Consider the following 21,628-nt stretch of genomic DNA (forward strand, 5'->3'; position numbering starts at 1 on the left):
AGAAAAAAGAAGAAGGGATAATTCAGGGTAACTTGCTAAATGTTATGCTTTACTTGGTCTGCCGTTGCTTTAAAACCTTTATCGTCATAGATATTGACATTGTCTTCCTTTAATGACAACAAGGGAATGGGGAGACCGGGTGGAGGGGGAGGACTATTGTTACAGCATCCCTGTGTACTCACTGATGTACTGTCTATCTCTATGTGGAACATACGGTGTGATTGCCATCCTGAGGTGAGTTTGTGGAACTACTTCTCAAAATAAACTGAACCCGTTTCAGTGGCTTACCGTGTACGTTGTTGGACAGAATAAAGTGATGTTACAAGATTTAAATGGCACATTTGTCCAAAAAAGATGTCCATACCACATGTGGAGAGGTCACCTTTTATTCTTTGTTAAAAGTCATGCATTTTGTTAAAACCTATAGCAAGCCCTCTCAAGCATTTATTTTAAAACACACTTTCATAGTCATTCTATGAACTTACAATGAACATGTCATTATAATGAGTCTATATCGATTTATATTATATTATTAAGCGTACAACAGTATCGTCAAAAAGCACAATCTCTCAATGAAGTAATGCTGCTAATACTATTGCAAATATCCTTTCCTTTGCAAACATGGCTTTTTCTATATGCATACTACTCTCTCTCCCTCTCTCTCTTCCTCCTCTCACGGCTGGGTCACTCGGCCCACGAACAGTGGGGCATTGGCCTGGTCGCTCCACAGTATCATCAGGAAGGGCCTGAGGGCTGAGAAGGAAGAGAAGGAGCGGGAGAAAGAGAGGGAAGTGGCCGCCCCAGCCTCTACACCTTGCTCCGTCAGGGAGAGGAAGGCCCGGTGGCGGGCGTCCGTCAGGAGCAACTCTTTGTCGGGGTAGAGGCCACACAGGTTGGCGCTGTCGAACAGCTCCGACAAACCTAAGGGAAGAAAGAGGTGGGGGAGTAAGAGGAAGGGGATATGGAGAAGGAGAGCGAAGAGGGGTAGAAGGAAACATAGAAGGTAGAGGGAGATAGAAGAAAGGGAGGAAGAGAAGTGAGTGGGAGAGGCAAATCAAGAACTGATTGGAATTTGTTTTGTTGGTTTAGGTTGACTTAGAACGACCTGGGGAAATCCATTCCTGCTTCTGGATGTGCACATTTGTGTTGTAGCCAAGCACAAACATCTGGTTCAACCAATCAAGGGCTTGGTGATTAGTTGAATCATGTGGCTACAACAAAATGCACAGTCTTATAATTCTAACAGTCAGGCAGCAGGTAAGCTAAAAGACAGACAGATAGACACAGACATGCATACAGACAGACCTATCTTCCTGAGCAGGGTGTTCATCTCGGTCCGGACGTCCAGTGTGATTTTGGGCAGAGTGACCTCGGTGGCCTGGGGAGACACCTGATGCATCTGCTCTACCATCTGTCTCACTGCCTTGTCCGTCATCTTCCCCTCCACCAATTGCAGGTCAGAGAGCTTGGCAGTGGGCGGGAGCAGGATGAACAGGCTACTTTCACCAGAGAGAGGGAACATCGCCACCTATGGGTGATAGACAAGGTCAGGATGTTATGTGCATTGTGTGTGTGAATGCTTATAGTGTATCTGTGCATGTAGGTGTGGGTGTGTGTAATCAAAATGGTTACCTGTGCCTTCATTGACGAGACATATTGCAGAGCCAATTTGTATTTGGCACTGTAAAGGACAGGTACCTTCACAGTATCGCCATTCAGTTTCACAAATGGAAACTTTTTGGAGTTTGCATCAAATTTCACCTTCCATTGACCTGAAACAGATATTTTTTTAAAATCCACAAACTCCACATCCGCTAAGATAGACTATCCTATCAGATAGATAGAGCATCGGTGCTTACCAAGAGCTTACTTTGATCACAAACACACACACACACACACACACACACACAGGATACTGACCATTGAAATACACAGCATTGAGGAGTACCAGTTCGGTTTGGGCGGGAACAGAGTTGACCAGCTCTTTGATTTTATTATTTGTCTGCTTTGCCACCCAACTGTTGATCATTTCCACGTTTACCTCACTGCTATTGGTCAATTTGGCTGGATCCGAATCGTAGAACTGCATGGATTGGTTGGTAAAGGACTCACTCAACATCATGTCTGAGGGGGGAGAGAGAGGGAATGACAGAGAGGTGGACAGACAGACAGACAGACATACAGACAGACAGACAGACAGACAGACAGACAGACAGACAGACAGAGAGGTGGACAGACAGACAGACATACAGACAGGCAGAGAGTTAAGTGGTGATGGCGAACTCCTGATTAAATTGACAATATACGACGAGAATGAGAAATAGCTGGAGAATAAGTTATAATTATCATGAGTATTAATTGTGCTCTGGTAGTACTGGGGTTGTAGTAGATCTGGGAGGCCATCTTCAGTGTGTCCTGAAGTTTCAGCTTCAGTTTCTTCATCTCGGAATGAACGCAGAAGAAGTCGTGAGACAGACAGAGAGCCGTCTCCATATCTCTCCTTGTCTTGCCACGAGCACCTAATGAGAGAGAGAGAGAGAGGAAGGATATACAGTATGTATTTTACTTGGCTCACCATGCGTCAAGCATTCACTCAGTAAGAGTTTATATCAAGAATGTTGCTTTATTGTAAAAAAAACGGAGGTCTAGAGCATGAGTGCACTTGGACAACCCCTCCCCATGTTCCCTTTTAAAGAAACCCCACCCTCTCTTTCTTACCTAGTAATAGGTGGGTTAACACCCCGCTGATGCTGATTGGAGAGAAGAGCAGGTTTTCCGTGGGCTGCGATTGGCTGAGGTGGGCATAAAGCTTCATGGAGAACTCATTGAGGGATTCTCCTAGCATGGCCTCCCACGACCTGCTGGTCTCATCCTGACACGATTCCCACGGGGTCATGAACCCAACGCAGGAGTGAGGAAGAACGGTGGGCGCAGCTAAAAGAAATGGTGAATGAAGATGATAATTTAAACAAATCAAGAGAATAACAGTGTCTTGAACATTGCAGGTGAGAGTGTAACATTTGGGCATTATGGCTATTTGGAACCAATTGATGTTAAATTTGCGAATTACACCAATTTAACAAATGTTTATATAGGCAAAAGTTGTAGTAGAAGATGAAGAAGAAGAAGAAGACGAAGAAGAAGAAGAAGAAGAAGAAGAAGAAGAAGAAGAAGAAGAAGAAGAGTAGCTAAACGTACCTTCCACAATTAGCTCAATTGTATTAAAGTTGCTGCTGTCTCTGCCCTCCTCAGCTGTGTCACAATAGTACATGCCGGCATCCTCCATTTTGACCCCATTAAGTGTGATTGACATATCTGTTTCAAAGGGGCCAAAAAGCCATTCTAGTCTGTCACCATCCACCATTTCTCCAGTCTCTGCGGGATTCAACTGCTTCCGTGTGCCGTTCATCATTCCTTTATCATATCTGTACCAATGGACCTGGTCTTTGCTGGATGGTGGGCGTTCACAAGGTAAATTCACAGTGGACCCTTCGATTACCTTGAGAATGTAGCTGCTGGACACTGGAGGGACATAGACCAAGATGGAAGACAAAGACAGCACAACAGTAGAATTGATTTCTGGAGCCAACCTCAAAATGCATGCAATGTTTGCTGACCTGCAGAGTTTGCTAAACTGCAAAAAAAAGTTGGCTCCATATTTCACCAGTTTTTAACAATTACAATCTATGAATACAGTGAACTTCTGGAGCTGTATGTATAAATCGACTGAATGCCTTATTCATTGTGATCTAAACCTACTACTCAAGTTGTCGTCCTATTTCTCTCCTTGACATAGACTCGAAGATGAATTACTAAGTATTAAAATGTAGGCACTCTGTACGAATAATGAAAAGTGAACCCGGTGACTGAGTTTTAACTTGTAACCTGATTCTAAAAAAAATCATGTTACAAGTAGTGTAAAAACCAGAAGTGGAGTGTCTATTTTAAGAAAGGCCTACATCACGTCACAGGCAGTTGTGACAAAAATAGGAGGTGGCAGTATGTCCTCACCATCAACCTGGACTATGTGCACTTTTTGCCACTCAATATTATTCATCTTGATCACACATTCATATTCCCCCTCGTTGGCTACACTGACAGGAGAGATTTCCAGAAAGAAGCCATCCGGGGAGAGCTTGAGTTGCTTTGAGGATTCTGGGTAGTCTGGAACCAGGGAGTCCTTGTATTTCCAGGTGATCTTAGCCCCAGCAAAGCTTTGTTGATTTTGGCCAGGGAGACATGGGAAGACCAGGGTGGAGCCAGGTACACCATGCAGGACCCCAACGGAGGAAGAGAAAAGCTGGATAGAGAGACAGAGATGGACAACCAAACAAGAAGGTGGAGGCGGTAAGGTACATGAGGTTTCTCAGTGCCACATTAGCATTTGTCCTAAAAAGGTTTAATATTACAATACAAAATGGGCCTGTTTCCCAGAACCAGATTTACGCCTACACTCCTGGGCCCGTATTCAAAAAAGGTCTTAGAGTAGGAGTGCTGAACTAGCGTCAGGTCTGCCCTGCCCTGTCCATAGTATCATATTCATTATGATCTAAAAGCTAAAGCCGAACATCAATCCTGCTCTATGTCAATACAGGCAACGGACCCAGGATTAAAAAGCATTTTCAACAGAGATTCTCCATTTAGCATGCTTTTCAGTCCAGGAGTGTTTTTTTATCTTTCTCCAGGAAACTGGTGCTTTGTGTTTACCTCAAAGACGAGCAGGAGGGAGACACACGATAGGACTGAAATCCTCATCTAGGGAAGATGAAGAAAGATAGAGGGGGAGAGAAGAGGTAGGAAGGGATGGAGGGACACAGCGGGCAAAGGGGCAGTGGGAATGAAAAATCAATAGAACACAAAAGCAAGACTAGTTTGGCACATATTCATGAATTCTTTCCTAATCCGATTGGTCATTCACTCATGCCCTATATCTCAGTGCAACAAGCAAAGTATTAGACATAGCATTTGCAGTTATAACAACATAGACAAAAAATATCAGAAATATTATTTCTAGAGTAACTAACCATGATATCCTTATGACAGTAGGCCTATCATGATTGAGTCATTGATCTTTAGAAAGGCATCTAAAATGTTTACTCACACTGCAGGTCAATTGCAAATATTACAGCATCAGAAATAGTCTAAGAAGGATGATGATATATATATTCTCTACTGGAAAAAAAAAAGGGTTCACGTCCTACTGCAAGTGTTCATCTACTGCTTGTATTCAATATGTGTGTGTCCTTCCCTACTCTCACCAAAACCAATGACTTATCTGTTTATTGTTTGATTAGTGGTCTTGTGTGTTTGCACTTTGTACGGGCTGATTTACCAAAAATCACATGGTTATTTGGCAAAAGCTCCCATATACACTGAACAAATATATAAACGCAACGCGTAAAGTGTTAGTCCCATGTTTCATGAGCTGAAATAAAAGAAAATGAAATGTTCCATATGCACAAAAAGCTTATTTCTCTCAAATGTTGTGCACAAATTTGTTTATGTCCCTGTTAGTGAGCATTTCTCCTTTGCCAAGATAATCCATCCACCTGACAGGTGTGGCATATCAAGAAGTTGATTAAACAGCATGATTATTACACAGGTGCACCTTGTGCTGGGAACAATAAAAGGACACTCTAAAATGTGCAGTTTTGTCACACAACACAATGCCAAATATTTCTCAAGTTTTGAGGGAGCAGTTTTTTGAGGGAGAAGTTTTGCCAGAGAAATTACAATTAATTTATCTGGCAACAGCTCTGGTGGACATTTCTGTAGTCAGAATGCCAATTGCACACTCCCTCAAAACTTGTCTATCCAGATCATCCCAAACATGCTCAATGGGTGGCATGTCTGTTGAGTATATAGGCCATGGAAGAACTAGTTAGTTACTCTTGAAATGACATTTTCAGCTTCCAGGAATTTTGTACAGATCCTTGTGACATGGAGCCTGCAATATCATGCTGAAACATGAGGTGATGGCGGCGGATGAATGGCACGACAATGGGCCTCAGGATCTTGTCACGGTATCTCTGTGCATTCAAATTAATGCTTATGCCTGCCCATTCCATAACCCCACCGCCACTATGGGGCACTCTGTTCATTAAAATTAATTTATCTACCCTAAGCCAACTCCAATGTCATTTTAGAGAATTTGGCAGTACGTCCAACTGGCCTCACAACCACAGACCACGTGTATGCATCAGCGGTTTGCTGATGTTAACGTTGTGAACAGAGTGCCCCATGGTGGCGGTGGGGTTATGGTATGGGCAGGCATAAGTTACGGACAACGAACACAATTTCATTTTATCTGTGTTAATTTGAATGCACAGAGATACCGTGACAAGATCCTGAGGCCCATTGTCGTGCCATTCATCCGCCGCCATCACCTCATATTTCCACGCCCCTACCTTCATATCTGGATTCCCAGTCATGTGAAATCTATAGATTAGGGCCTAATTTATTTATTTCAATTTATTTATTTCCTTATGTGAACTGTAACTTTGTTGCATGTTGCATGTTGCATTTATATTTTTGTTCAGTATTACTATTTTGATTTAAAGTGTATCTTCTTGCTATTCATCTTGCTTAGCATTGATAAGGTCAACTTTTTAGAAATATGTATCAATATAATATGTCCGTGTGCCGCTTGCTGTTATGCTATAAACATAACATGGACGAATGAAAATGAAAATTAATGTGTTCTTTTGTGGATAATACTTTTTTGCCCCAAGTACATGATAAATCGACATTGCAAAGCAGCGATCGATTGGTAGAGCCTTTTCATTTGGGCGTATTCGAATCCGGGAACCGGATGCAAAAGCAAAGTCTAAAGTTTTGGGAAGTTTTTGCAGTCAGTATGAAGTGATTTGTATGCCATATTGCAAACAAAAGCTTACAGTAAATAATGTAATTATGTGAACAGGCACATGGAAACGTGAAATTGAAGTAAAATCGCCTGGAAAAGAGAGTAAGTTTATTCCTAATTTGCTAGCCGTTAGCGGAGCAGTGCAACCAAACAATGCCGACATAACAAGTGCCAAAGTAGCTATTAAAAGTTGCTTTTAAATGTTTCCAATAATTATCTCATAAAGAGCTTCAGATTATAATGTACGTTAAAGACGTAAACGCATTTGTGTTTATTAGTTAGCAACGTTCTTTCTTTAGGTTATGTTATTTCTACCAGTTAGCTAACGTTTTTCAACCGGATACTAGTATGCCGCTTAATGTGTCCTTATCTACAAAATACGTGTTTGCAAATCGCGGGGTTAGAGTGTATAGTGGAGATGGAGTTGTACAATTTGGTTTATCAAAGATTTACGCAAGATCTGTTTAATTCAGATGACTGTTACAAATACGAAAGTAAAAAATCTAATAAATATCGCAGAATTTTCTTTGTTGAAAACGACATGCAGCCTAAACTTCAATGTGGTTCATCATTAATCCAAAGTCTGTATGTCGATTTCGAACTGCTAACACAAGACGACGCCTCTTAACCCATAGCTAGTAGTTTAGTGTAGATCAGAGCCCTATGTTGACATCCACATATGGCCCTTTGGTAGAAAATCTGCTTTTGTACATTTGATTTGATTTCCATTGTTTGCTGAATTTCCCCCTCAACCCACAGTGTATATCAACCAAAGCAGTGGCAAGGTGTGAGAGTACTGGCAACCGCCAGCTATGGCAACGCAGTTCAGCATCGATGACGCATTTGTGCTAGAGGGAGAGGAGGAAGGGGTGTCCGATGGAGAGAAGGAAGGATGGAAGGGCAGAGAGAAAGACAGAGAGGGGGAGAGATGACGTTCGGTACCCTGTCCTTTGCCAAACCCCAGACTCACCCGTCCTCCACTGTGGCTGGCTCCCCCGACCACAGCAGCAGTCTGAAGTACCAGGTTGATGCCCCATCATACACACACACACACACACACACAGACGTATAGACGTAACACACACAAAAGCGATATCAGGGTGTAATGTTGTGTGGTGATGACCTAACATTTTTCCTCTTTCTCTCTGCTCGCACAGAATCTGGAAAATGAAGACGTCTTAGGCAGCAGTGGCAATTCCTCTTTCAATAACTTTTTCAAAATCAGGTTTGTCTTCATTGGCGTGTTGTGATTGCATCTGGTATTACCTAGATGAGAATGGCACCCTCAAATGTAAATGTGTGTTTCTTGTTTTCTAATTTATGATATCAATAAAAATGTATAACTTTCAATTTTATTTTTTCAGTGATCCTGCAACTCTGTCTTACTGCAGCTCCCAGTGGTCTTTCAGCACCTTGAGTTCTGTCACCCAGCTCTCTGCACACTGCTGCGGGTAATTAACCACACACACATACAGTGGGGAGAATAAGTATTTGATACACTGCCGATTTTGCAGGTTTTCCTACTTACAAAGCATGTAGAGGTCTGTAATTTTTATCATAGGTACACTTCAACTGTGAGAGACGGAAAATCACATTGTATGATTTTTAAGTAATTAATTTGCATTTTATTGCATGACATAAGTATTTGATACATCAGAAAAGCAGAACTTAATATTTGGTACAGAAACCTTTGTTTGCAATTACAGAGATCATATGTTTCCTGTAGGTCTTGACCAGGTTTGCACACACTGCAGCAGGGATTTTGGCCCACTCCTCCATACAGACCTTCTCCAGATCCTTCAGGTTTCGGGGCTGTCGCTGGGCAATACGGACTTTCAGCTCCCTCCAAATATTTTCTATTGGGTTCAGGTCTGGAGACTGGCTAGGCCACTCCAGGACCTTGAGATGCCTCTTACGGAGCCACTCCTTAGGTACCCTGGCTGTGTGTTTCGGGTCGTTGTCATGCTGGAAGACCCAGCCACGACCCATCTTCAATGCTCTTACTGAGGGAAGGAAGTTGTTGGCCAAGATCTCGCGATACATGGCCCCATCCATCCATCCTCCCCTCAATAAGGTGCAGTCGTGCTGTCCCCTTTGCAGAAAAGCATCCCCAAAGAATGATGTTTCCACCTCCATGCTTCACGGTTGGGATGGTGTTCTTGGGGTTGTACTCATCCTTCTTCTTCCTCCAAACACGGCGAGTGGAGTTTAGACCAAAAAGCTCTATTTTTGTCTCATCAGACCACATGACCTTCTCCCATTCCTCCTCTGGATCATCCAGATGGTCATTGGCAAACTTCAGACGGGCCTGGACATGCGCTGGCTTGAGCAGGGGGACATTGCGTGCGCTGGATTTTAATCCATGATGGCGTAGTGTGTTACTAATGGTTTTCTTTGCGACTGTGGTCCCAGCTCTCTTCAGGTCATTGACCAGGTCCTGCCATGTAGTTCTGGGCTGATCCCTCACCTTCCTCATGATCATTGATGCCCCACGAGGTGAGATCTTGCATGGAGCCCCAGACCGAGGGTGATTGACCGTCATCTTGAACTTCTTCCATTTTCTAATAATTGTGCCAACAATTGTTGCCTTCTCACCAAGCTGCTTGCCTATTGTCCTGTAGCCCATCCCAGCCTTGTGCAGGTCTACAATTTTATCCCTGATGTCCTTACACAGCTCTCTGGTCTTGGCCATTGTGGAGAGGTTGGAGTCTGTTTGATTGAGTGTGTGGACAGGTGTCTTTTATACAGGTAACGAGTTCAAACAGGTGCAGTTAATACAGGTAATGAGTGTAGAACAGGAGGGCTTCTTAAAGAAAAACTAACAGGTCTGTGAGAGCCGGAATTCTTACTGGTTGGTAGGTGATCAAATACTTATGTCATGCAATAAAATGCAAATTAATTACTTAAAAATCATACAATGTGATTTTCTGGATTTTTGTTTTAGATTCCGTCTCTCACAGTTGAAGTGTACCTATGATAAAAAATTACAGACCTCTACATGCTTTGTAAGTAGGAAAACCTGCAAAATCGGCAGTGTATCAAATACTTGTTCTCCCCACTGTATATGGCGGAGCTGATGGCCATACTGTTGGCCTTGCAGTGGGTGAAAGAAGTTAAGCCAGACAGAGTAGTTATTTGCTCTGATTCATGTGCAGTGTTAATGAGTCTCCAGTCCTTTAGCTCACGTAGCAGACAAGACCTGCTTTATGAGGTGCTACATGCTATGTAAGTAGGAAAACCTGCAAAATCGGCAGTGTATCAAATACTTGTTCTCCCCACTGTACAAACAGTCATAAGAATGCATTTACACTGAACCATGCCCACAATATTGCAAAAGATCAAGGATGTACTCACACACACTCTCAATCACCCACAACGATTGACGAAAACCCTGATGTTTTCCTCAGGTGGACGTCTCACCCTCTGGTGAAGAAGAACAGAAGAGTGGTCCTCGCTTCATTCCTTCTCCTCGTCACTGGAGTCGGTAAGTCACACCATCTCTGCTGAAAGAAAAGACATCTCCCATGATTCTCGTCCAACGGTGTTTTTCACCAATACATTCCTAGGGGAACGCGCAAGGTGTGCACATTTTGTACCAGCCCAGCACTAACACACTAGATTCAACTAACCAAAGGCTTGCTGATACATTGAATCGTGTGTGTTATTACTAGGCTAGAAAAAGAATGTGCACAGCCCAGTGATGGGCTGGGGAACACTGCTGTCACTGCACTGCAGTCTAACATTTTAGTTTGTGTACAGCGCTTTATATTTTATAGGTATGTCTTGTTTTTTACCACCCATTGTAATATATTCATGGCACTGGACTTTTCCTCTGTGTTCTCATATCTCTTGTTAGTTATCTTGAGATATTGCCATGTTTTTTAAATTTCCATTTTTTCTTTCTCTCAGCTCTCATTTTCACTGGTGTCGTAATACAATTGAATCCGGAAGCAGGTAAGCGATTCGGTGAACGTGGGGGTGTGTTGTCACATTTCTTGGTTGTTGGTAGTCTTTTACTATGGGCTTTGACAAGGTGATCTTTGACCTTTTCCACAGGTGTCTCAAGTGCCATTTTCTTCATCCCTGGATTTATTCTCTTCATTCCTGGGGGTATATAGTGCTCTTTACCTTGACTTGGTTGTATTGTCAATGTATTTCATGTTTCACACGTCTTTCACCCTTTTCTCCTGTCTTTTTAATCATAACGTCTGGAATGTAAACTTAAACAGTCCTGTAATGGTCTGTAGAAGTCCCCACTGTCACAGACTTATCACTGTGGATGTTGATACAAGTAATCTGCAGATAAAATGACACACAGGCATTACAAAAGCGTCACAGTTTACAACATGTGCAACATTTGCATTACTATGGCTTCATAGAGGTTTACTATAGAAATGATTAAAACAGTGTGGTAATTGTTTTCTCTCCATTTCCCTCAGTTTACCATGTGATTTACATCAGCTGTGCGGTTCGGGGAAGAAGAGGCTTCAAGTTCTTCTACTTGCCCTATTTTGAAAAATGACCCATTGCACTACACCTCCTTTTTTTTGGTCCAATTTCCAGAATAATACTTTTTTTCAATTATGTAACAGAAAGATATTGTCCCATGGACGTTTTTTCTTATTTTGTAAAAACCTTTTACCCTGTCTTTATACTGACCACTACTACGAACTCAACCACTTTGTGCCTCGATAAGCTTCCTGCACATCCTGTATGGAGGAGAAGGAGTCTGATTTGCCCTGCCTGTGTTTGTCATGTCTCATGAGTAAATAATGACTGTGAAACTAAAATAAACCTGTTTTTTTTTGTTGTATATTACTTTTAAAAGGTCTCAATGAGTCAGTGTTTGTTAGTAGCGCTGGTGTTGCAGTAATGCAATGCAAACAATATGGGAATTTCAGGACTGCTGTCGGTGCCAAACTTATCGATCAAGTATTAGGTATTTCTCTCAGATGTGTTTGGTGGGGGGGCCACATATCCAATATTTTAATTAATGGGATGATGAGTATTTGCGCTTATGTATAGATCATCAAATCTGAGTGCAAGAGTAGCCTATATGCAATGTTTTGGCTACAATAAGCTTTGAAAAGCATTATGTTAGTATGTAGGGAAAACTTAACCACATCAATGTTAGAGAAGAGTGGTGAAAAATAATCAATGTACAATCACATTCAACTGGTAGAGGCTCTGTCGTAGCCGGCCGCGACCGGGAGACCCATGGGGCGGCGCACAATTGGCCCAGCGTCGTCCAGGGTAGGGGAGGGAATGGCCGGCAGGGATGTAGCTCAGTTGGTAGAGCATGACGTTTGCAACGCCAGGGTTGTGGGGGCCAGTATGAAAAAAATTCAAATAATGTATGCACTCACTAACTGTAAGTCGCTCTGGATAAGAGCGTCTGCTAAATGACGTAAATGTAAAATGTAATGTAAATGTAATCTAATCACAAGACTTTGCTTGAAGTCCCTAGGCGTCAGCAGTGACGTCAATTGAAGTGTCGAATTCTCCCGAGCTCTCCCGAAGATAGGCAATCGGCTCCTTTTTGACACTCGGAGAAACAAGGATGGAGGAACTGGCTACCAAGCTCCTCGCAGAAGGCATTCAGAAAAAAGTGGTCAGTCCTGGCAAAGGAGACCTGTCAACGTTTCCTGATGGAACCAAGGTGAGTTATAAAATACTGAATTTAATCCACGGTCAAAGAGTAGTTTTGTATGCATATTTCTAGCTAAACTGGTTAGCATTATTAGCTAACGTTAGCGTGGAGCGTAATTATCGAGGTTTGACATGTTCAAAGGTGATGCACACATTACCTTATTTTAGTTAAACTATAACTCTGTCTACCAGAATTGTTATTGACAGAAATTATCAGCCATCAAGTAATTATTGGAGCAAAAACGATAATTTTCTTGGCGAGACTGTAAGAGGGCGGGGCTTTTACCGGATAGACATGTTTTCATTGATTTTCGTCTCTTATTGGCCGGTGCGGATGTCCGTCAGCTTGTAAACATTAGTACTAGGTTTTAATTGGATAGTCGGCATGACTAACTGTATTGTTGGATAATCAGTGTGAATTTGTACCTCTTTTCCTGTTGATAAAAATCTCGAATTTCGTTTGTGTAGTCTTTCAATCTGTGAAAGACATGCATAATAAACCTTTTACCAGCTCACGCTATCAGCATTTATTGTCCAACTTTTGTATATAATAATGTTCAGCCTGCTGGGAAGTGATAATGTAGACACTACAACGTTTACTTAAGGTGAATGCACCAATTTGTAAGTCGCTCTGGATAAGAGCGTCTGCTAAATGACGTAAATGTAATGTACTGTTACAAAACAGATAAAACACAGTTTCATTAATACAATGCATTTCACTGAACACAAATATAAACACAACATTCAACAATTTAAAAAGATTTTACTGAGTTACAGTTCATATAAGGAAATCCAGTCAATTGAAATTAATTAATTTGGCCCTAATCTATGGATTTCACGACTGGGAATACAGAAATGCATATGTTGGTCACAGATATCTTTAGAAAAATTAGGTAGGGTGGTGGATCAGAAAACCATTCAATATCTGGTGTAACCACCATTTGCCTCATGCAGCGCAACACATCTCCTTTGCAAATAGTTGATCTGGCTGTTGATTGTGGCCTGTGGAATGTTGCCCCACTCCTCTTCAATGGCTGTGTGAAGTTTGCTGGATATTGGCGGGAACTGGAACCCGCTGTCATACACGTCGATCCAGAGCATCCCAAACTTGCTCAATGAGTGACATGTCTGATGAGTATGCAGGTCATGGAAGAACTGGGACATTTTCAGTTTCCAGGAATTTTGTACAGATCCTTGCTACATGGGGCTGTGCATTATCATGCTGAAACATGAAGTGATGGCGGTGGATGAATGGCACGACAATGGGCCTCCAGGATCTCCTCACGGTATCTCTGTGTATTCCAAATTGCCATCGATAAAATGCAATTGTGTTCGATGTCCGTAGCTTATGCCTGCCCCATACCATAACCCCACCGCCATCATGGGCCACTCTGTTCATAACGTTGACATCAGCAAACCGCCCACACGACGGCATACACGCTGTCTACCATCTGCCCAGTACAGTTGAAACTGGTATTCATCCGTGAAGAGCACACTTCTCCAGCGTGCCAGTGGGCATCGAAGTTGAGCATTTGCCCACTAAAGTCGGTTACGAAGCCGAACTGCAGTCCGGTCAAGACCTTGGTGAGGACTACGAGCACACAGATCAGCTTCCCTGAGACAGTTTCTGACATTTGTGCAGAAATTATTTGGTTGTGCAAACCCACAGTTTCATCAGCTGTCCGGGTGGCTGGTCTCAGACGATCCCGCAGGTGAAGAACCCAGATGTGGAGGTCCATGGCTGGCGTGGTTACACGTGGTCTGCGGTTGAGGTCGGTTGGCCGTACTGCCAAATTCTCTAAAACGACGTTGGAGGCGGCTTATGGTAGAGAAATTAACATTAAATTCTCTGGCAACAGCTCCGGTGGACATTCCTGCAGTCAGCATGCCAATTTCATGCTCACTCAAAACTGGAAACATCTGTAGCATTGTACCCAGCACAAGGTGCACCTGTGTAATGATCATGCTGTTTAATCAACGTATTGATATGCCACACCTGTCAACTGGATGGATTATCTTGGCAAAGGAGAAATGCTCACTAACAGGGATGTAAACTAATTTGTGATAAACATTTTAGAGAAATACGTTTTTTGTGCGTATGGACAATTTCTGGGATCTTTTATATCAGCTCATGAAACATGGGACCAACACTTTACATGTTGCGTTTTATATTTTTGTTCAGTGTATTACATGATTTATCCACTTGTGTAATACCAGTTCTCCATTCTATCCCCCCCAATTTTCCAACAGGTGATATTCCACTACCGCTCCAGCCTGTGTGATGGCACAGTGCTAGATGACTCCAGGACCATGGGGGGCCGGAGCAAGCCCATGGAACTCATCCTGGGGAAGAAGTTCAAGCTGGCCGTGTGGGAGCGAGTCATCGCCACCATGAGGGAGGGAGAGGTGGCAGATTTCACATGTGACGTCAAGGTGGGTCGCCCAATTTAACAAGGTTGACTTGGATGGATTAGAGACCGTTACATCTGTACACACACACGCGTACAATTGGTGGCAAAAACATTGATCGTTATGGAATTTGACAGGGTTTGTCAATGTGTTTTGTTAATTGTTTCCCTTCAGAGAACTGCCTTAATTATACTTTCAAACCCACCAGTCCCTCAATTTGTCCCAGTGAATGTAATGTAACCATCCTCTTTCCTTCTCCCTCTCTCCCCACAGCACACAGCCCTGTACCCGCTGGTGTCCCAGTCCCTGAGGAACATCAGTGCAGGGAAGGACCCCCTGGAGGGCCAGAGACACTGCTGTGGCATCGCTCAGATCCACTCACACCACTCCCTGGGCCACTGTGACTTGGACCAGCTCCAGGCCAACCCTCAGCCCCTAGTCTTCACCCTGGAGCTCATGGCGGTGAGGGGGGGGGGGGTCTTATCTCTTCTCCATTAGGGGTCCAAGCACCCTGTGCTGAGTCTGGCTCCTCTCAAGGTTTCTTCCATCCAGGGAATTTTCCTTGCCACTGTGCTACTGCTTATTTCTTAGCGTCCCATGCACTGAAGGTGCTTTGCTCTAAGTAAATGGACATCTGTCTCGCCTAGATGGTTATATGAACTCTGAAGTTCTACCAGGACATCAAGAGGAGGATGGCACCCTTCCTTTCAAAGTTTATGTCCTCAACATAGTTTTTCCTTTGCCACTGTGCTCCTGTTTGCTCTTTGGGGCTTTAGGCCTGGTTACTGTAAAACTGTGTTTGTTAAAAGCACTACATCAAAATGTTTTCTAACCCTTTTATCACCAAAGCAGCACTCATGCCTCTGTCATTTCACTGCATAAATACATTTTGATTGAATAATATGATTGACGCCTCTCTCCCAGGTTTTGACGCCCGGCTCGTTCAGACTGGACATCTGGGCGATGACGGACGAGGAGAAGCTGGAGGTGGTGCCTCAGATCCACGTGGAGGGTAACGCCCTGTACAAGAGGGGCGACGTGAAGGAGGCTGCCGAGAAGTACTACAATGCCATCGCCTGTCTAAAGAACCTGCAGATGAAGGTAAACATGAATGACTTCAAACCTGGGGACTTGCTTTTTTGGGCATTTCTATTTAATAGGGTAACATTTAGAGCACTGCAGACACATGCTTTTCATTTAGTTGAGATAACTAGCCATTCTGCATGTCATGTCAAATGAGATCTATGCATTCCCTGTCTATAGAACGTCTTGACCCCACTAAATAAGTGGCTAGTCTTCTAACTCCTCCCCATCCTTGGCCCCTCCTCCAATCAGGAGCGTCCGGGCGACGAGGGCTGGATCAAGCTGGACCTCATGATCACACCCCTGATGCTGAACTACTGCCAGTGTCAGCTGATCCAGGGTCAGTACTACGAGGTGCTGGACCACTGCTCCTCCATCATCTCCAAATACGAGGGTGAGTCACAAACTTCTGAATACATTCAGGTGTAGCCCTGCCCTAGGATCAAGTGAATATGCTGAATTCACATAACAATAGGCTATGCTCTGAAAGCGAATGTGTAATTTGTTGCCGCACCATCATTACTTAAGACAATCCCTTTAAAAATAAACATTTGTTACTTTTGCTGTTCTGTTTTGTCTGTCTACAGCAGGCCTGTTGCTAGCGAATGACAAGTTATCTTGAGCTTTTATTGCTTACTACCAGCTGCTCAACTTAAATGTGTGTAAACGTAACACCATTTGAACACACCGGCCTCTTTCCCATTGACACACTCTTACCTCCCACCCCCACAGACAACGTGAAGGCCTACTTCAAGCGGGCCAAGGCCCACGCGGCGGTGTGGAACGAGACGGAGGCGCGGGCCGACTTTGCCAAGGTGGTGGAGCTGGACCCGTCGCTGGGGCCCTCGGTGGCCAAGGAGCTGAGGGCCATGGAGGAGAGGATCCGCTCCAAGGAGAAGGAGGAGAAGGGCCGCTATAAGAGCCTGTTCAGCTACGACAGCAACGCCCCGGCCACCGCTTCCACGGTGAGTAGCCGAGGACCTCTAGAAGTAGATGTTAGGATCTGGGCCCATATTAAAACAGCATCTCAGAGTAGGAGTGCTTATCTAGGATCAGGTCCCCCCCCCTTCCCTATAATCTAATTCATTATAATCTAGGCCAAACTAATCTATACCAGCACTCATACTCTAATGCTATTTGAGTGCTTTTCCCAGATCTAGGATCATATTACCCGGTGTGAAGAAAATGTCTACCCTTTTTTTTATATACTAGTGAAATTAATGATCCATCTGTCTTTACACTAATTTATGTATTTTTTAATTGGCACTATTTCATCCCTTATTAGTGTTTAATTACTAATTAGGTAATGTTGTTGTACTTTGAATGTCTAAAACTGTGTTATGCACTCTTTTAGGGTTGAATTAAGAAGAGGTTTATTTTTGTTATAAAGAAGAGAGGAGGAGCAGTTGTGGACACATTGCTGACACGTTTAGTTTTATCCACACACCAAAGCCATATTCAGTGTCCCCATGAAACATCACTTTCGCAGTGCACACACTTTTCCCTCACAAAACCCACACGCCACTTGCATGACACACATTCTCTTTCTAGATTCACTTTGATCTTTTATAGAAACGACATTACACACCCACACAAATGTACCCTCAACACCAACAGACTTTCAAAGTTCAGCTTTCCCCCTACCGCAAACAGCCAGTTGCATCACACACACGCTGCAAAAGCACAGGAATACGCAGGAGATCCTCCACTTCTGGCAGTATGACTGGGACATCAACTCGGAGACAATCATAAGATGGATGATGATATGTATGGGACACTAGAGCAGTCCCCACCATTTCCCTCTTGTTCACCCCCTTTCTTATTTACCCCTTTCTTATTTACCCCTATTAATGTTCTACATATGACTCTATCCAAATTATTTACTCTTATCTTCACTTGTATCTATTATTGTTATGTTATTATTACTATATTACATTTCATTTGCTAATCTGTGTCTTTGTAATCCTGTATATTTTTAGTTAGGACATTTGTAATGGACTGTTTTGCCCTCAACTCAACCACCATCCCAACCCCACTTGCCTTTTGGTCAGTCGAACCGAGCTAATGATTTGCCAAGTCATTGGCATCAGTGAGTGTAGTTGGGATAGTGGCCATCATTTTGGCCCCTAGCTCCTTCCCGGTCTGTGTTCAATGAACTGAAAGGACTGGATAGGGGAAGGCAATATGGCGGAGGCTCCACTTATTCTATTGGAGGCCTAGTCACCGAAGGGCTAGAGATGGTAATAGAACCGGGGCGTTGACTGACTGGCAAGCATCAAGTAAAAAGGTCAAGAGAGCCTCTTCTGTAGGGCCCATTTTCATAGATTTGCACATCAAACGGCTGACACAGCTCGTCATACCAGCATTTAACTCATTTGTCCCTTAAAATTGTATCTAAGGGTCACCATGACTTGACTCGTGTGTCAGTTGAATGAAATGGGTGTTCTTATCTAGCCTGGTTAAAGCAGAGTAAACGCTACACTCAACATTGTTTCCTTGGTGAGCAGTGTTCAACCAGGCTACTTATCATGCTTTCTATAAAATGTCTACGGCAGGACAGCGAGGAACGCTTTTTGCAGCCATCTTTTGCTGTTATGTTGTGACTGAGAAGCCAAATAAAGAGGTGCAACTCTTACTGGTGTGTTCGTAGTGGTACTCACCCACACTTACTTAGGCCTCATTGTGCAAAGTGGTGTGTAAGGCCTTCACCAAGATCTCCACACACTCACATAGTGCCTATAGAAGGTCTATACCACCTTCACCTTTTGCTGCCTTATAGCCTGGAATTAAAATGCATTTTAAAAAATCCATTGATCTTTGCATCCTACCCCACAACTTACATGTGAAAATAAATAAAATTGTGAACTAAAATAGCTTGATTGGATAAGTGTCCACCTCACTTGTAATAGCAATCCTAAATTACCTCCGGTGTAACCAATCACCTTCAAAATCATACACCAAGTTAATTGGCCTCCACCTGTGTTAAATTCTAGTGATTCACATGATTTCAGGATACATTTAGCAGTTCCTGTAGGCTCCCTCTGGTGGGTAGTGAATTGCAAAGCAAACACTCAACCATGAGCTTTCAAAAGAACTCTGGGACAAATCAGGGGATGGGTGTAAAACCGGCCTTGAATATCCCTTGGAGCACGGTCAAGACGATTATTAATAAGTGAAAGGTGTATAGCACCACCAAGACCCTGCCTAGATCAGGCTGCCCTCCAATCTGGATGACTGAGCAAGTAGGAGACTGATCCGAGAGAATACCAAGAGTCCGATGGCAACTTTGAAAGAGCAACAGGCTTTTATGGCCAAGACTGGTCAGTGTGCATGAGACAATATCCCAAGCACTCCACAAATATGTAATGTATGGTATGGTGGCAAGAGAGAAGCCATTACTCAAGGAAGCCCACCTCAAATCAGTTTTGAAGTATGCAAAAAACACTGGAGATTCTGTGGCTATGTGGCAAAAGGTTTTGTGGTCTGACTAAACTAAAATTGATCTTTTTGGCCTAAATGCAAAGCGTTACATTTGGCGCAAACCCAACACATTTACATTTACATCATTTAGCAGACGCTCTTATCCAGAGCGACTTACAAATTGGTGCATTCACCTTATAGCCAGTGGGATAACCACTTTACAATATGTTTATTTTTTTTGGGGGGGGGGGTAAGGATTACTTTATCCTATCCCAGGTATTCCTTAAAGAGGTGGGGTTTCAAGTGTCTCCGGAAGGCACATACATGGTGGTGGCAGTATCATGTTATGGGGGTGTTTCTCATCGTCAAGGACTTATCACGATAGAACAGAAAATGAATGGAGCAATGTACAGTAAGTCCTTGAGGAAAACCTGCTGCCCTCTGCAAAAAAGCTGAAACTGGGGCAGAAGCCCACAGCCAAAGCTAGTGAAGTGGCTAAGGAATAAAAAGGTTAAGTCCTTGAGTGGCCCAGTCAGAGCCCCGACCTAAATCCAATCGAAAATTTGTGGCAAGATTTCTGTCCAACGCTCCCCGAGGAACTAGAACAGTTTTGTAAAAAATGGTAAGATATTGCCAAATCTAGGTGTGCAAAGTTGGGAGAGATCTATACCAACAGACTCACAGCTGTAATTGCTGCCAAAGTTGCTTCCACCAAGTATTAACTTGGGTGGAGACTTGTCCAATTATGGTATTTTTTTATATTTTTCTTCACACCAAAATTCCCCTAAAGTGTGGAGGAAGGTGTGTAGATAAGTGGAAGAAAATTCTTATTTAAATGCATGAAACTGAGAAACTGACAACAAAATGTGAAAAGTTCAAGGACGTGTAGACTTTCTATATGCACTACATCACAGGGAGCTGCTGAGGGGAGGACGGCTCATAATAATGGCTGGAACAGAGCAAACGAAATGGCATTGAACACATGGAAAGATACCATTCCACTCTTTGTGCTCCAGACATGACCTCCCCAGTTAAGGTGCTACCAACCTCCTGTGCACTACATACAAATGAAACAAACGCTCACTTCTTTTAATTGGAAAACTTTTCTATCACCATTTTATTCCATTTTTAAGTACAGAACTGCAAAAATTGGGTCTATAAAATTGCCATACTAACAAAACTGATTTCAGGTGTGTAGGGAGTAGGTAATAGTTAATTGGTGGTAGATGAAGGGCAAGGAAAGCTTGACTGTATGTGGCAAATAGTGTGCTATGACAGCAGAAAATGTGTGTAGGGTGGTAGCATGTGGAACAGAGAACGGGGTATATTCAAGATGCTGTAAAGCCTTGTTCACATCAAATCCATTTTTTTTTTGCATATCCGATTCGAATCTTATTTTTCCTGAATCTGTTATTTTTCCTGTAGTCTGAACAGCCAAATAGCACATTGAATAGGATATTTCAACCCACCTTCGTAGGTGGTTTGAAGTCAGATACAATTCTGATTCCTGGCCATGCGACTTGTCTGAATGGTCAAATCTGATTTATTTGCCCTGAAGTGTTTTGACTTATTTGGCATATATTGTTGCTTGCTAGCTACTCTGTTGACAGTTTGACAAGAATGTGGTAACTAACTAGCTTGTTAATTGTTTACAAACAAATTAGTGAATGTGCTAGAAAGATAAACAGCTACCTAGTTAGTTGACTGCTGTGGCTAGCCAAACAATACTTGTTTTGAAAGTTTGATTATTTTATCCTTTTAGGCTTTAAAAGTGTTCTTACACTATGATTTTGAACATTCAAAGCAACTGTGGTCCTCTGTAGCTCAGCTGGTAGAGCACGGCGCTTGTAACTCCAAGGTAGTGGGTTCGATCCCGGGACCACCCATACACAAAAATGTATGCACGCATGACTAAGTCGCTTTGGATAAAAGCGTCTGCTAAATGGCATATTATTATTATATTATTAACTGGGAAATGTCCATTCCAGGCATTGTCACCTTAGCTTGCTACATAACCTCTGAGTGATAGGAAGCACAAGCACCACCACCAATCAGCCTACACCACCGTGCACACACCCGTCAATACCATGACAACTAGCATAGTCATGTCAGCAAATGACTGCTGTCTGAACAAACACACATCCGATTGTCACTTTTAACTTGCTGTTTGGACACTCAGTATTCCAAAACGGATTTGAAAAA

The 21,628-nt window shown here is 43.0% G+C and overlaps 3 protein-coding genes across 5 annotated transcripts; 2 read left to right on the top strand and 1 right to left on the bottom strand.

Annotated features, from left to right (window-relative positions):
- Positions 1-370: 370 nt before the first annotated feature.
- On the bottom strand, positions 371-5,236 carry LOC121560391 (plasma protease C1 inhibitor). 2 transcript variants are annotated; one of them, XM_041873384.2, is made up of 10 exons: positions 5,102-5,236; positions 4,708-4,755; positions 4,012-4,300; positions 3,199-3,522; positions 2,719-2,934; positions 2,376-2,519; positions 1,921-2,124; positions 1,633-1,772; positions 1,306-1,528; positions 371-921 (listed from the first exon to the last, which is right to left on the bottom strand). In XM_041873384.2, the coding sequence occupies exons 2-10, from the start codon at positions 4,753-4,755 to the stop codon at positions 674-676; spliced, it is 1,836 nt and encodes a 611-aa protein (XP_041729318.1). In that variant the 5' UTR covers positions 5,102-5,236; the 3' UTR covers positions 371-673. The 2 variants fall into 2 exon arrangements, with proteins under 2 accessions (XP_041729318.1, XP_041729317.1); XM_041873383.2 differs by lacking the exon at positions 5,102-5,236 and adding an exon at positions 5,025-5,043.
- A 1,540-nt stretch (positions 5,237-6,776) lies between these two features.
- LOC121560388 (transmembrane protein 134) lies at positions 6,777-11,678 on the top strand. Its single transcript, XM_041873380.2, is given in 9 exon segments — positions 6,777-6,967; positions 7,625-7,779; positions 7,782-7,889; positions 8,023-8,090; positions 8,230-8,316; positions 10,273-10,349; positions 10,775-10,819; positions 10,922-10,975; positions 11,305-11,678. Coding segments are annotated over 8 exon segments (624 nt in total). The 5' UTR covers positions 6,777-6,967; positions 7,625-7,677; the 3' UTR covers positions 11,388-11,678.
- A 692-nt stretch (positions 11,679-12,370) lies between these two features.
- Positions 12,371-17,391, top strand: LOC121560387 (AH receptor-interacting protein). 2 transcript variants are annotated; one of them, XM_045215627.1, is made up of 7 exons: positions 12,371-12,524; positions 14,765-14,947; positions 15,197-15,385; positions 15,848-16,024; positions 16,259-16,404; positions 16,739-16,971; positions 17,361-17,391. In XM_045215627.1, the coding sequence occupies exons 1-6, from the start codon at positions 12,426-12,428 to the stop codon at positions 16,923-16,925; spliced, it is 981 nt and encodes a 326-aa protein (XP_045071562.1). In that variant the 5' UTR covers positions 12,371-12,425; the 3' UTR covers positions 16,926-16,971; positions 17,361-17,391. The 2 variants fall into 2 exon arrangements, with proteins under 2 accessions (XP_045071562.1, XP_041729313.1); XM_041873379.2 differs by having other exon boundaries at positions 12,373-12,524; positions 16,259-16,400.
- Positions 17,392-21,628: the final 4,237 nt, after the last annotated feature.

Source organism: Coregonus clupeaformis, unplaced genomic scaffold, assembly GCF_020615455.1.
Source record: "Coregonus clupeaformis isolate EN_2021a unplaced genomic scaffold, ASM2061545v1 scaf0492, whole genome shotgun sequence".
NCBI classification, from domain to species: domain Eukaryota; kingdom Metazoa; phylum Chordata; class Actinopteri; order Salmoniformes; family Salmonidae; genus Coregonus; species Coregonus clupeaformis.

What these genes read in the sequence shown, in the direction of transcription:
- LOC121560391 (XM_041873383.2), bottom strand. An exon ending in GCACATAGTCCAGGTTGATG is followed by an intron (nt 3,523 to 4,011) that starts GTGAGGACATAC and finishes ATGTCCCTCCAG; the next exon opens with TGTCCAGCAGCTACATTCTC. An exon ending in GTTAACCCACCTATTACTAG is followed by an intron (nt 2,520 to 2,718) that starts GTAAGAAAGAGA and finishes CTCTCTCATTAG; the next exon opens with GTGCTCGTGGCAAGACAAGG.
- LOC121560387 (XM_041873379.2), top strand. Translation starts at nt 12,426, where the DNA reads ATGGAGGAACTGGCTACCAAGCTCCTCGCAGAAGGCATTCAGAAAAAA. An exon ending in TCACCCTGGAGCTCATGGCG is followed by an intron (nt 15,386 to 15,847) that starts GTGAGGGGGGGG and finishes CCTCTCTCCCAG; the next exon opens with GTTTTGACGCCCGGCTCGTT. An exon ending in CATCATCTCCAAATACGAGG is followed by an intron (nt 16,401 to 16,738) that starts GTGAGTCACAAA and finishes CCACCCCCACAG; the next exon opens with ACAACGTGAAGGCCTACTTC.